At 55.9% G+C, this 13,913-nt stretch overlaps 1 protein-coding gene across 2 annotated transcripts; it reads left to right on the top strand.

Moving 5' to 3' along the window:
• The first annotated feature begins 107 nt into the window (after nucleotides 1–107).
• Nucleotides 108–9,191, top strand: HNRNPUL2 (heterogeneous nuclear ribonucleoprotein U like 2). Of its 2 annotated transcripts, XM_075545585.1 has the most exons (14): nucleotides 108–677; nucleotides 2,669–2,804; nucleotides 3,084–3,160; nucleotides 3,365–3,504; nucleotides 3,752–3,842; nucleotides 3,952–4,064; nucleotides 4,252–4,515; nucleotides 4,671–4,793; nucleotides 5,074–5,202; nucleotides 5,708–5,876; nucleotides 7,476–7,676; nucleotides 8,517–8,590; nucleotides 8,831–8,938; nucleotides 9,020–9,191. In XM_075545585.1, the coding sequence occupies exons 1-14, from the start codon at nucleotides 128–130 to the stop codon at nucleotides 9,098–9,100; spliced, it is 2,256 nt and encodes a 751-aa protein (XP_075401700.1). In that variant the 5' UTR covers nucleotides 108–127; the 3' UTR covers nucleotides 9,101–9,191. The 2 variants fall into 2 exon arrangements, with proteins under 2 accessions (XP_075401700.1, XP_075401701.1); XM_075545586.1 differs by lacking the exon at nucleotides 8,517–8,590.
• The last annotated feature ends 4,722 nt before the right edge of the window (nucleotides 9,192–13,913 follow it).

Here is a 13,913-nt window from a genome sequence, read left to right on the forward strand (position 1 = left end):
GCCCGCGCGGGCTCCGGGCCGGCGCGCGAGGCGGAGGCGGGCGGCGGCGGCGGCGCCTGCGCAGTCGGGCTCGGCCGACGGTTCGCAGGGGAGGAGGCGGCGGGAGGCGGAGGAGGCGGCGGCGGCGATGGAGGTGAAGCGGCTGAAAGTGACCGAGCTGCGGTCCGAGCTGCAGCGCCGGGGCCTGGACTCGCGCGGCCTCAAGGTGGATCTGGCGCAGCGGCTTCAGGAGGCGCTGGACGCCGAGATGCTCGAGGACGAGGCCGGCGGGGTCGGCGCCGGGCCCGGCGGGGCCTGCAAGGCGGAGCCTCGGCCTGTGGCCGCGTCGGGCGGCGGCCCGGGCGGGGACGAGGAGGACGAGGAGGAGGAGGACGAGGAGGAGGAGGACGAAGAGGCCCTGCTGGAGGACGACGACGAGGACGAAGAGCCACCCCCTGCCAAGGCTTCGGAGCTGGCCGCGCAGCCGCCGCCGGAGCCCCCTGAGGAGGCAGCCGGAGAGGCCTCGGAGGAGCCCGAGGCTTCCGAGCAGCCGGCGGAGGCCACGGCCGGGTCAGGTGGGGTCAATGGTGGCGAAGAGCCGGGCACCGGCAAGGGGGAAGAAGACGAGCCCGAGGAGCGGAGCGGGGACGAGGCGCCGGGATCGGAGGCGCCGGGTGACAAGGCCGCAGAGGAACCGGGTGAGGAGCTGGCAGCGGAGCAGCCGGGCTCCAAACTGCTGGGTGCGCCCCTGATCCTGCACCCCGCCCAGGTTCTTGTCCGCCCGCAAGTGCGAGGTCCCCATTGCCACTGGTGGGACGCCCCAGGGGAGGTGGTCTAAAGCCCCTCCCGGCCTTGCGGGGCGGTCTGGCCCCGATCTCAGCCCGAGGGGGCTTCTCCTCCCTCACCTGGTTCCTTGGTGCCAGTGAGTGGAAGCCAGTGGGTCTGCATGCGATCCGCGCGCTACCTGTGGAGCGGTCTGCTTATACGACCTTTGTGCGCGCGGGGACGCACTGGGGACCGGGACAGCCAGCCCCACAGTTGGAGGCGAAGGCCTCTGGGCTCCCTGGCTGTTGGCTTCCCCCCCCCCCCCCCGCAGTGAAAATATTAAGCAATAAGCGCCGACTGTCAAAGTCCACTCCGGGGCGCAAAGCGCATTGCTAGGGGGTTGAGCCCCGCGGGGAAGTCGCCCAAGGGAACCTTGCTCACCTGGCTTGAGCAGCAGGGGCCCCGACAGGTCCGGGCGTGTGAGGGTGTCGGGTTTAAGCCACAGGAGAAAGTTTAAGGTTCCTGAGCGAGAGCTTTCGCTGGGTTGGCCCCTTTAACTTTACTCGTGACTCTTCCCACCCAGTGGTTGGATGGGCGCATTTGTAGATGGCTTGCAACTTGGGCTGGCGTCTGAGACTTCGGACTCCCGGCCCCAATCCCTCACTCCCACTTACTGAACGGAAATGACAGCTGGGCGCTGGTGGGTTCTTGGGGCCACCGTGTAGGAGCGTCTGGAGTTGCCCGAGAGCGATAGTGACTTTCTTTCTTGAAGTCCTGGGCTGATCAGAGGCCATCCATACCAATACCTTGTTAGGGGCTCAGCCAACTCCCTGATTGCCTTCATTTTCTGTAGATTATGTTGTTTTGTTTTTGCTTTATTATTGGGGTGGGGTGGGGCACAGGAGGGTTGCTCCTGCATTCCACAGTATAATTGGAACCCACTGGAGGACAGTCACATGCAACTTGCCGGTGGTTTGTCCCCTGCCCTGGAGCAAAAGTCCCATTACATAACGGTTGTGTTCCTTTTATCCAAATAGCAGGTAGTCAAAACGACCAGGGAGAGCAGGCTGCTTTAAGGAAAGAATTGTTAAAAACTCTCTGAGGGTCACCAAAGGCAAACACAAGGCAATATGCCTGGGCAGATTCCCCCTCAGAAACAATGTTGCCAAATGTGTTAACAACACCTTTGGGCCCCAAATAATGTGCAGTCTTATTTATGGGTCTCTTGTGACCGGCATGGTTTTGCCCTCGCAACTTTCGGTGAATGCCCACAATAAAAATAATAGCTTTGGGTCACGCACCAGAATCCATCCGCTTTAGAAGCCAGGCCAGGAGTGTGCGTTTTGAAGATGGAAAGATACAGCCTTAAATATATATATACATATATTTGGAGACTTCTTTATCACGAAGCTGTGGAAGTGATGGAAAATAGGAGTTAGGTGCGAACTGCTCCAATCCAGAGCTGACCATCAAAATTCAAGGAACCTGTCACTTCACAGGTTTTTGTGTTGGCTTTGTTCGTGTGTGTGTGTGTGTGTGTCTGTGTGTTTTAAGTTTTAGATTTAAGACGTAGAGGCTATTCCGTTTTATGTTGTACTGATGGGGGAGTCTGCGGATTTGACCTGATTTGAGCTGATGACAGTAGATTGCACGTGTTAGCCAGTTTACCTCCTGTGTTGACTCATCAGCCTGTGACGCCCAAGTGCTTTTTCTTTCACATAAAATCCCAGCCAATGGCAGGAGGGCAGCCTTGGCAACCCAGTCGTTTGGGGGACCTTAGTGGGAACAACCCTGCCGTTCTGAGGAGACACAGACTCAGACACCTCCTCTCCCCCCCGCCCGCCCCTTTTAGTTTCTTCCCATTCTGAGCAGATCCTGCACTCCCGTACCCCAACCGCTGATTTTCTCTCCCTCCTTTTTGTAGGAGATGACCAAGATAGTGAAAAGTCAAAACCAGCAGGCTCAGATGGTGAGCGGCGGGGGGTAAAGAGACAGCGGGATGAGAAGGATGAACATGGTCGAGCTTACTATGAATTCCGAGAGGAGGCTTACCACAGCCGGTGAGGGAGCCCGCCCCTTTCACGGACGGGAGGGTCTGCTCTGCTTTCGGTGGACCTAATGGCGACTGGAAAGTCTGGAAAGAGGGTGGCATGCGAAACGGAACAGGCTCTGAGAGGGCCACCTTGTAGGACTAATCGACCCTGGAGCGTTCCCGTTTCCCCCCTCACTGGTTGAAAGCTGTGCGCTGGGATTTTATATTCACCGCTAGTTCAAAACAGGCGCCGCTCGGAGGAGAGGGCCGCAGTGACACTGTCTTTGCTTCTCCCCCCTGTGTGTAGCTCAAAGTCCCCGCCACCCCCTGAAGAAGAGACAAAAGATGAGGAGGAAGATGAGACACTGGTGAACCTGGACACGTGTATGTAAAAAGCCGGCAGGCGGGGGAATTCTTCCAGAACCCTCCCCGCTGCGTGGTCTTAGAGACCGCAAACTCAGCGGTTTGAGCCTTAGCAAGTGGGAAGCTGGCCTCCCATCCTTGACAACCAGGCACGTTTGGGCTCCGCTGGGCGCTGTTCCGGGCGGGACACTGGAGTGGACCGATCGATGGCTTCTTTCTTAACAGATACCTCGGATCTCCATTTCCAAGTGAGCAAAGACCGCTGTGGAGGGCAGCCGCTGTTCTCCGAGAAGTTCCCCACCCTTTGGTCTGGGGGGAGGAGTACTTACGGCATCACAAAGGGCAAAGTCTGCTTTGAAGCCAAGGTAGTATGTTCAGCTCATTGAGACCCTTCATCGCGTGGTCTGTACACGGGACCCTCGTCTGCCTGTATCTCTAAGCTTTTAGCAATAGTTTTGGCCGTAAACCAAGGAGCTAGACTCCCGTTGCTCTGCTTGGACCCACATGACAGTAGTTACTTGGACATTGGACGGCGCTGCCCGTCTCTAACTCAAGACGTTTGCCCCTTCTCTGGGCAGAGGGTCTGAGCATTCCTTTTCTCACCTTGGCCAGGTGACCCAGAATCTCCCCATGAAAGAAGGCTGCACAGAGGTTTCGCTCCTTCGAGTTGGGTGGTCTGTTGATTTTTCTCACCCACAACTTGGTAAAATGATTTTTTTTTAAAATTTCCTCATGAATGCCTGCTACCCTGTTGCTTGCTCCGTGGAGCCCTGCGGGTTTCCGCAACTCACCTGTCGACTCGACTCTTGCAGGCGAGGATGAGTTCTCGTATGGTTTTGATGGACGAGCGCTGAAGGCAGAAAACGGGCAGTTTGAAGAGTTTGGCCAGACGTTTGGGGAGAACGATGTCATTGGCTGCTTTGCTGTAAGTCCTCCTGCCGGTGGTGGGCGGAGAACCAGGAGTGCCCAGAGAGGGCAGTTTGGTCGTCCTTCCCGTCCTGCGCTGCTTGCTCAGTACTGTGGTGGAGCAGCCCCAAGGGAGCGAGCCTGTGAGATTGGACCCGCCGTAGACCCTGCTCGCCCATAAGTGCTCTTGTCCTTTGTCATTGTAGAATTTTGACACTGAAGAAGTAGAGCTCTCCTTCTCCAAGAACGGGGAAGACCTAGGTGTGGCATTCCGGATCAACAAGGAAGCCCTGGCCGACCGGGCCCTCCTCCCCCATGTCCTGTGTAAAAATTGTGTTGTAGAGTTAAACTTTGGTCAGAAGGAGGAGGCCTTCTTCCCACCACCAGAAGCGTTTGTGTTCATCCACGCTGTGCCTGTGGAGGAGCGGGTGCGCACGGCCGTCCCCCCCAAGACCATAGAGGAGTGTGAGGTATGCCAGGCAGCACATGGAGATGCCCTGCCTCTAGCCTGCAGGGGGCGGAGGGCGGCCCGCTCTCCCACCTCCTCTCCCGCAAGCTGACCTGGGGCCAAGGAGAGGGGCCCTCACCCACTTTGCCTTGCACCCCTGCTCCTGCCCACCTGCAGGTGATCTTGATGGTGGGGCTCCCTGCATCTGGAAAGACCCAGTGGGCACTGAAATTCGCAAAAGAGAACCCTGAGAAGAGATACAACGTTCTGGGAGCAGAGACTGTGCTCAGGCAAATGAGGGTGAGTCTCTGAGGGGGTGTTTGTTGTGGACATTCCACGAAACTCGGAGGCACGCTGGTTTGTCGGGGTCACAGGACAAGGGCCCCGGCACAGCCACAGAGTGGGCATGGCCTCGTGCCCCGTGCTGTCTCTCCTGCCCTGGTCCCGGACTGAGCCCGGGATAGGGACGAGTGGATGGGTAGTTCCCGTGGCACTTTGAGAGGTGGCCGGTCACAGTGACAGTTGGGCTTTAACTTGCTGCCTAATGTGCGTCATCTTCACTTCCTCTCAATCTCGACAGATGAAGGGGCCCGAGGAACCAGAGATGGACCCCAAAAGTCGAGACCTTTTGGTTCAGCAAGCCTCCCAGTGCCTTAGTAAGCTGGTTCAGATCGCTTCCCGGACAAAGAGAAACTTCATTCTGGACCAGGTATCTAAAGCCCGGTTTTACAGGCGGTCCAAAGGTGAACTGCGGCACTTGGCAGCCTCAATTTAATCTGGCGTTGAAGCTGTCAGCGTGGCGCACAGAGGTAGAGCGAGGCCAAGTGAAGGCGCAGATCCAGCTGCCTGGTTGTAACCCACTTGATTGGGTGCTGTGGGCGTGGTGCTTGCCTGAATGCAAGTACTCCTCGTTAATGTTTGTGGATTCCGACGCCAAAACGGATGAGAGGGGACCCGGGAAGGGGCAGTGGAGGCTTGTGGGATAGCTAGCTCCACCACTTGATCCGTCTGTGGCCGTGGCATCCCTTAACCGCCCTGAGCCTCGATTCTCCGGCCATAGCTGACCCCTCTACGTACGCGTCAGGCTGCTACTGAGGGTGTACCCAGAGATCTGCGTTGGTGCTGAGAGCTACTCGAGGCTGTGAGTTGCAGCTGAGCAGTGACTTTCATTTCATGGTCAGTTCCTAAAAGGTGTGTTCTCGCTCCGCCTCCAGTGTAACGTGTACAGCTCCGGCCAGCGGCGGAAGTTGCTGCTGTTCAAGACCTTCGCTCGCAAAGTGGTGGTGGTCGTCCCCAACGAGGAGGACTGGAAGAAGAGGCTGGAGCTGAGGAAGGAAGTGGAAGGAGACGACGTGCCCGAGTCCATAATGCTCGAGATGAAAGGTGGGCTAGACGTCCACACACGGGGCCTCTCAGCACCTGGGGTGATCCTCTGCCTGGCAGTGTCAATGGGAAGAGCGGCTTCATGGGCGGGAGGAGTGCTTGCAGAGAGACTGGAGAAGCAGGCACGTCTCACACTTACTGTGGATCAGGTCCAGAAGGAGAAGGTGGACTTCAGGGGCCATGAACACTCAAGGGAGTGGTTCGCCTCCTCCCCTGCTCGTAATTGCTGGGTCGATGTGCATGCCTTGTTTCCTCCTGGCTCACCACTGGCCTACGCATAAGGAGCCCTCGTGGTACTGTCGGGTGAGGTGCTGGGCTGCCAGCCGCTAGGTCGCCAGTTCAGACCCACCAGCCACTTTGTAGGAGAAATAGGAAGCTGACCACTCCCGTAAAGATGGCTAGCCTCAACGGAGACAGACTCGGCTGGATAGCAGTGGGTTTGGCTTTAGGGAAAGCCTTGCATGCGGGGCTGCTAACTTGTGACCCCGAGGGCAATCCAAGGGACAGAAGAAGGCTTTCTACCCCTGTATCTCATCGCCTTCCAGCAGGGCGGTCGAGCCCCGTCCTGAAAGGATCGCTGAGTTTCATGGACTTGACGGCAGCGAGTGTTGGGGAGCAGAGCATGGTGGGCAGGAGGGGCTGCAGTAAATGACACTAAGGCCTACCGTCTTGGGATTCGTGTTCTCGAGGGGGAGACTACTCCACGCTGAAATGCCGTTGCGATGAATGAGCACGTTGGTTTATCTTACTTTATTTTTCACTATCTTGTGTGGCCACCTGTGGTTTTGTTGTGTTGTGCATCTGGCTGAAGTAGGAAAATCTCTGGGAAGTACCAAGCCTGAGCGGAGCAAGGTGCACACGGCACAGTTGACTGTCTTGGTTGACCCAGCTTCCTGCTGTTCTCGTGGAACATGGCTTCCCTGCCCCACTCCCCACCCCTTCTGCTGTCCTTAAGGGCTGGGCACCTTACCTGCTCTCTCGTCTGCTGGTTCTTTGAGCTCTGGAGAGTCCCAGGTGGTGGGGCTGGCTCCCCATCTGAGAGCTGGAGCCTCGGCGTTCACTCGGCACAAACGGTGCCAGTTCTGTTCAGACACTCCAGGCTTTAAAGATCAGGGCTGCTCAGACTCCTCTGAGAACCCCGAAAGCCCACGGAACTGAATCTCACTGGAGCTCAGGCCCTGATGCAGAAGCGGGCAAAGTGGCCCGTGGAGAGTGGGGTGGGACAGCTTCCCCGCATTTGCTTTATTTTCCACCCCTCCTTATGCAGAGGAGGAAGCATTGGCAGGCCTGGGCCAGATCTTCACTGAGTCTGAGACCAAAACTCTCTTTGTTACTTTGAGCCTCTGGCTGCCTGCTTCTCTCCTGATAAGAAACCCAAGCCCCGTTCTCCCTCCCTTGTTAGGGATCGCTTGAGCACTGGCACAGCTAGCCGCAGTTTGCAGCTTGGCCTCTGCTTGGGGCTGTTCCAGGTAGGGGACGGTGGTGGTGGAGAAGGTGAACTGGATGGGCGCGGGGCGTGAGGCCAGCTCGGGGTGTGCGAGGTGCTGGCTGGCCGCGCACGCCTCAGGCCCACACGCTGCTTCTCTCTTCCTCTCGCAGCCAACTTCTCTCTGCCTGAAAAATGTGACTACATGGACGAAGTGACCTACGGCGAGCTGGGGAAGGAGGAAGCCCAGCCCATCGTCACCAAGTACAAGGAGGAGGCCAGGAAGCTACTGCCGCCCTCCGAGAAGCGGACTAACCGCCGCAACAACCGTAACAAGCGCAACCGGCAGAACCGAAGCCGAGGCCAAGGCTATGGTAAGTCCTGGGACCTGACCTGCCAGCTCCCGGCCTCCGTCTCTTCTCAGGGCCAGGTCAGCGCCTTCTCTGTAGAGCCGAGGCCGCCCGTGTCCTTGACCCTTCATGCGCTTCCCGCCACCTGAAGTGGAGGGCCGGGCGAAGCCTTCTCATCTGTCTAGCTTTGGGGTGACCTAGGGCTCCCCCACACCACTGGCCTAGTCCCGCTGAAGAATCTGCAAGGAAGATGAACGCTCATGTTGAATCTTAAGTTGTCTTGCTGCTCTGTGGCCCGGAGCAGTCAGTGCGTGTGAGATTCAGTCACTCGTTGGACTGACTCTGGCATAAGATGGAATGACGTTCTGGCTCACAGAGCAAGTTAATGGCCACTGCTGGAATGAACCCCTGACCCCACCCCAGCCCAAATGCCTTCGTTTGGTGGTTAAACCTTCAATATGTATCTACGCTGCCCTTTTAAAAATGCATGTGTGCACACACGTGTACACGCCTTAACAAAACCATCCCTGAGCGGTGCTAGGCCATGGCCGTAGGTGCTGGGATCGCCAACATTGGCCCTCAAGAGCTCAGGGCAAGTGTCTACGAGGCTGGGGCCGGAGCGCCTGGCAGCCTGTGCAAGTGTGGCTGCAGTTTGAACCCGGTGTCTGCCATCCTAAATGCCTTGAAGGGCTTGGGCTATTCCCAACCGAGGGGACAGGGGTTTCTCCTGTCCCTCTGCTCTCCCCCCCCCAGACTTTTTAAACCTGCCTTAGCTGGTTGCTTTTGGCTCCGGCTTGTAGATCAGCTGGAGCCCGGACCCCACCCCCATCAGCTGTCTGAGCGCGCTCCCCATTTCTCTTGCAGTGGGCGGGCAGCGCCGAGGCTACGACAACCGGGGCTACGGGCAGCAGTACTGGGGGCAGTCTGGAAACAGAGGGGTGAGTGCCCTCTCCGCTCCGCCCTCTGGGCTGTGATGGCCGTGGCTATTGGCTTGGGGAGCAGAGTGGCTTGGGCTGTTCTCTAAGGCTTAGGGTTTGGCCCGTTGGATGTATTTCCCCTGAAAGACTTCCTTGAGGGGAAAGCCAGTGTGTGATTCCAAGCTGCGCTGTGTCTCATTTAGGAGGGGGTCGCAGTGGGGCGAGACATGAAGGAAATGCCCCCTCTCCCTCCTTCCTCAGGGTTACCGTCATTTCTACGATCGCTACCGGGGGGACTCGGACCGATACTATGGGCGAGATTACGAGTACAACAGATACAGAGACTATTACAGACAGTACAATCGGGACGTGAGTATCCGGGTGAGGGGACCCGCCTCCCCAGCCTCAGCCCCGCCCTGGCTGCCAGTGATGGGGTCCCCTCTCTTCTAGTGGCAGGGCTACTACTACCACCACCCCCAGGACAGAGACCGGTACTACAGGAACTACTACGGCTACCAGGGGTACCGGTGAAGCTGCGAAGCTGAATCTCTGGGGGGGCCAGGCACCTCCGAAAACACAACCAAGGAAAACAGGGGCTGTCGGGGTGGGGCTGAGCTGCCATGGAGGGGTGGGGTTGGGGGGGAGGGTGTGCAAGCAGGGGGGGGAGGTGGAAACCAAACAACAACAAAAAAAAACTGTACATTTTTTTTAAAGTTTGTTGAAAAAAATATTGTCTTATTCTATAAAACATTTCAAACCTAGTTAGATATTTGTAATCAAAAACAAAAAAACAAACAAAAAAAAACATTTGCGCGGGAAAACGGCACTCAGGACTGCCTGCCCCGCAGCCTGCAGTCGGACAGGACGAGAATGGAAAATGTCACCCTTGCGACCTTCTGAGGCAGGTGGCCAGAGGAGGTGAGGTGGGAGGCTTCCGCATAGCAGGAGCAGGCACAGGGTGAGAGTTTGTGACCGGGGCAGCGAAAATAAATGATTGGCTCTTATCAATCACTTGCACCAACTAACAGTTTGTATTTTCTTTGCCGACCTTTCCCTTTTGGGATATGTGGTCTGGTGGGCTGGGAGGCCAGCGTGTTGTCCCCTCTCCGCTGCTCTGTGCTCTGGCTGAGGCGGAGGCTGCTGGTCTCTGGCTCTATCACCAAGGATTCTCAGGCCAAGGGGAACTCTGAAGGTGCTGTTAATGGTAGAACCGAGTAGCTTTGCCCTTCTCTGTCCCCAGCAATGAGTGGTCTGCAGATGGGGGGGGCGGGAGGGCGTGGTTGCAGCTTTCGGCTTGCTGACGTGGGCTGTGGGTCTCTGGTCTCTGGCTCCCGGGGTTGAGGCAGGCTGGGGGATTCGGCAGTCATCTGCCGGAGCGGCTGTCCTTGGGGTGCAAGGGAAGGGCCGTTTCTCAGGGGTTCTGCTCAGAGACGCAGCAGGCGGTGTACATAGGTGGATCCTGTGGTGTGGGCTGCCAGGCCCAGGTGCTGAGACATGGCAGTTATTTTATACAGTACAGAGGGCAAGTGGCCCTGGCTGGGGATTTTGATACACAGGTAGAGAATTGGTAGAAAAGGGAAGGGGGGTGGGGGGAAAGGCAGCTCAGTGGGGCTGCTGGAATTGGGGGAGGTGCGGGTGTGAGCGAGCATGTGTGTCGGTGTGTGCATGAGAGGGGTACCCCCTGCTGGCTTCTTGAGACGGGATTCCTTCCAGGGTGCTTTCCCTCTGTGTCCCCGAGAGGCCTCTGGCCTAGTGCCGTGAGACTTCCGTTTGAGATAGTTTGGTTGGTAACTTTACCACACTCCTTCCCGTTGTGGGCAGGCAGCTTCAGGGTGTAGGGCTTCAGATCTCGGGTGGGACACGGAAATGCTGTTTCAATACTTGGCTTCCATTTGCATTCATCTTCCGGCTCAGCTTGGTGTCGGCCAAGAGCTTTCTCAGCAAGCACCACTTGGGGCAGCAGTGCCCAGCCAGAGACAGCGCTCTGGGCCTGGAAAATGCAGTGCTCTGTCCCACTTTTAGCACCTCTCTCCCCCTCCCTCCCACTGCCCTGCCCTGAAGGCCTCCTCTGGATGCACAGGTTCTCCTGGCCGCAGTCTCCCGACCTGTCAGGACATACCCTTCTGCGCCTCGCTACCTCTGACCCCAAGGCTGGGATGGGGTATGGATTGAGGCAGGCTGGCAGGAGATGAGTTTGCTTGCTGCAGCGCCATCCAGTGGATTTGCGTGTGGCAGGGGGTGAAGCGATTGCATGGACTTTTCTGTAACCCACACACTTTCTATTGTTGCTGTTGTTATTGGGGAAGCTTTGCTCGTAGGGTCCAGGCAGCAGACAGGCCCACGCACATTCCCCGAGGACAGCTGATGTCGTCATCAGACCTCTGCATCCCCAGGGCTGAGGACAGTTCACCCTGTCAGGTGTGTGGTTGGCCAGCAGATCGTGTCGGACAAGGCAGGACCGCTGGGGCCCTCGAGGGCAGGGGCCTGACGTTCACGCCCATCAGGGTTTGTGGGATGCACTTGCTGTTCACTTTTGACACTAGAAATTCATCTTTGTTCTTTTTTTTTAAGAGGAAAAAAAAAGCTGTCTTTCTAGGCAGGTGGAGAATACACTGCCCCCTCATTGCTTCAAACCCAGAGCTTACTCACAACAGTAGCTGTTGGGTCTGTCTGTGTGTCTGTCTTTATGATGGGGGTGAAAAACAACAGAACAGTGTTGGGGGGGGCGGGGTGCAGATTATGCTGAGGGATTCCTAGCTTCGTTTTCCTTAGAAGACTTGTTTAGTGTTTTATCAGATGTCTCTTGGCAGTTGTTTGTAGAAGGAAAAGCTTGTGAGAACAACACACACACACACACACACACGATGCCTGTAAATGTTTTTACGAAACTTGTAAAGCATTCTTGGAAGTGGCCAGTAAAGAGGGGAAAAAAAAGGGTTTTACCACTTAGAAACAAAAAAATGTAATGTGTCATTGTTTGCATCTGTAACTCCTCCCGCCCTCCCCCACCACATTTGGCGATAATTGTGGGCACAGTCTCTTCCAGTTTTAGAATAAATAACCATGTGGACTGAATTCATCCTCTCCTGTGGCTGCACTGACTGGGCTGGAGTGTGTCCCTGGGGGCCCGGTGGGGTGGCTGCGTTTGAGTTTTGTGTCCTTGCTGCATTCTCCGGTTGCACAGGGTCCAGCCAAGGACGGCTTTCTTCCCGGCATGATGCAGGGCCCTGCTTACTAGGCTCCCCCTGGGCAGGCACAGTCGTGGACGTCGGGTCTCTAGAGCTTGTGCACGCTAAGAACAAGAAAACAACAGCTCCCGGCCTCTGTCCTGGATCTGCTCCATATACTGTACCGAAACGCATTGGCTGCTTGGAATTAATCATAAGGTTCCATTTATTGGACCAGATAAGTTTCTTCAGGAGTAGTTACTATGGATGAGGAAAAGCCCGTTCATGTAACGAACGCTGTTTGAGTCATTTCCAGGTTACTTTGCAGAGTGATGGGAGGGTGAACTGAACAGCCGAGTAATAGCATCCAGTTGGTCCTCAGCAGGGCTCCTCAAACTTTTCAAACGGGGCCAGTTCACTGTCCCTCAGACCGTTGGAGGACCGGACTATAGTTTAAAAAACAACTATGAACAAATTCCTATGCTCACTGCACATATCTTATTTGGAAGTAAACAAAAAAGGGCAGAAATACCTGGTGGACCAGATAAGTGTCCTCGGCGGGCCATATGTTGCCTGCGGGCTGTAGTTTGAGGGCGCCTGGTCCTCAGGGTAACGGGGTGCCACCAGTTCTTGGCACCCACTGTTGTGAAGGTGAGGGAGAGCTCCCTTGTGTACGTGCCCTAGATCCAGAACTCGGGTTAAAGCTGTGGATCCTGACGGCTGTTGTTGAGGTGGGCGTCTGCCCGTTCCCTGGACGCCCAAATCACCGCTCTGGTGTTAATCACGGTTACCTTGGGGTCATTTATTGGTAGCTGATGCCTTGTCGCTAGTGGCCCCAAGCCCCCTGTCCCTCAACTCAAGCTGCAGCTATTCACCCCAAGATGAGTGTGAACCTTTGAGCCTGCAGGAAAATTGAGCAGGGGTGGGGGCGGGGGTGGTTTTAAATCTAACATCAAGGTGAGAGTTACTGATCACATTTGCCTTTTTACCAAGCCATTTGGAAATGTTCACATCCTGACGGGTGCCTAACATTGATAGCTGTCAGGGAAGCCAGTCCCTAACATCACCATGAGTCCGCAGGCACAATTGTATAGCGATGATATATAAAGATTACAGTAAGGTCGTAGAGAGAGAGTAAAATGAAGGAGTCCGACACATGTCATGTCGCATGCTCAGCTCAGAGAGGAGCACCAGGGAGAGGGAGCAGGGAAGGAGGGCTGGGGAGGGGCACAGGAGACCGCATCTTTACTGGGGCTATTTGTAGGTAGCTATAAGACATGCATATTCAGTAGTTACATCCATCACAAGCTGGGTGGTGACCACAGTAAAGTCTCTGAGCTCAGGTGAGGAAACCCAGTACCAGCATTGGAGGAAGACATGAAGGGGGAATGGGTGCCTCTCTTGGAGGAGATAATCAGGGAATGCCTGCCTCTACAGGGAGACAGAATCAACCAACCCTGTGCTCATCACTTGAAGGCAGCAGAGCTGAGGGGAGAATCTGTGGGAATGACATTTGTTAGTCTCCCACAGACACTAGGAAGAGTCGGCTCTGCGACCTGCTATGTAGCATGCTGGCCTTTCTTTATAAGCAGATGTGGAACCAGGCTTCATTAAGTATGCGAGGGCCTACTAGGTTACCAGACATTGACAGGGTGGGGAGATTGAAACAGACCCTCTCTTTCTGGGGGGTTCCACAGATGCTAAGGAGGAAATGCCCCTGGAACAGAGGGAGGGCAGGTGTCCGCCTCAGGAAAGAGAGATGCCAAGTGGCTTTATCTCTAGGAAAAGGGGTAAGGGCACAGAAATTTCATCAGCAGCTGACAAACTGCTATTCCTGACCATGCCCCCAAGTTCACTGGACACATCTATGGGGTCAGAGTGCCCCTGGGAAGGATTTCTGAGAGTTCATGTTTACGGAGCTGACCACATCACCTCTCCTGATGGGTTTCCCCTGCTGACCCGTGTTAGTACAGCCCAAATGTCTCGTCCCCAGCCCTGTAGTTCTCTTGGCTCCTCTAGTCCAGGGGTCCTCAAGCTTTTTAAACGGGGCCAGTTCACTGTCCCTCAGACCGTTGGAGGGTATGACTATAGTTGTTTAAAAAACAAACATCTGAACAAATTCCGATGCAGACGGCACATATCTTATTTTGAAATAAACAAAACACGGCAGAAACACC

This window comes from Tenrec ecaudatus, chromosome 4, assembly GCF_050624435.1.
Source record: "Tenrec ecaudatus isolate mTenEca1 chromosome 4, mTenEca1.hap1, whole genome shotgun sequence".
In the NCBI taxonomy this organism is placed as follows: domain Eukaryota; kingdom Metazoa; phylum Chordata; class Mammalia; order Afrosoricida; family Tenrecidae; genus Tenrec; species Tenrec ecaudatus.

What these genes read in the sequence shown, in the direction of transcription:
- HNRNPUL2 (XM_075545585.1), top strand. Translation starts at nt 128, where the DNA reads ATGGAGGTGAAGCGGCTGAAAGTGACCGAGCTGCGGTCCGAGCTGCAG. An exon ending in ACTGGTGAACCTGGACACGT is followed by an intron (nt 3,161 to 3,364) that starts GTATGTAAAAAG and finishes CTTTCTTAACAG; the next exon opens with ATACCTCGGATCTCCATTTC. An exon ending in CTGTGCTCAGGCAAATGAGG is followed by an intron (nt 4,794 to 5,073) that starts GTGAGTCTCTGA and finishes CAATCTCGACAG; the next exon opens with ATGAAGGGGCCCGAGGAACC.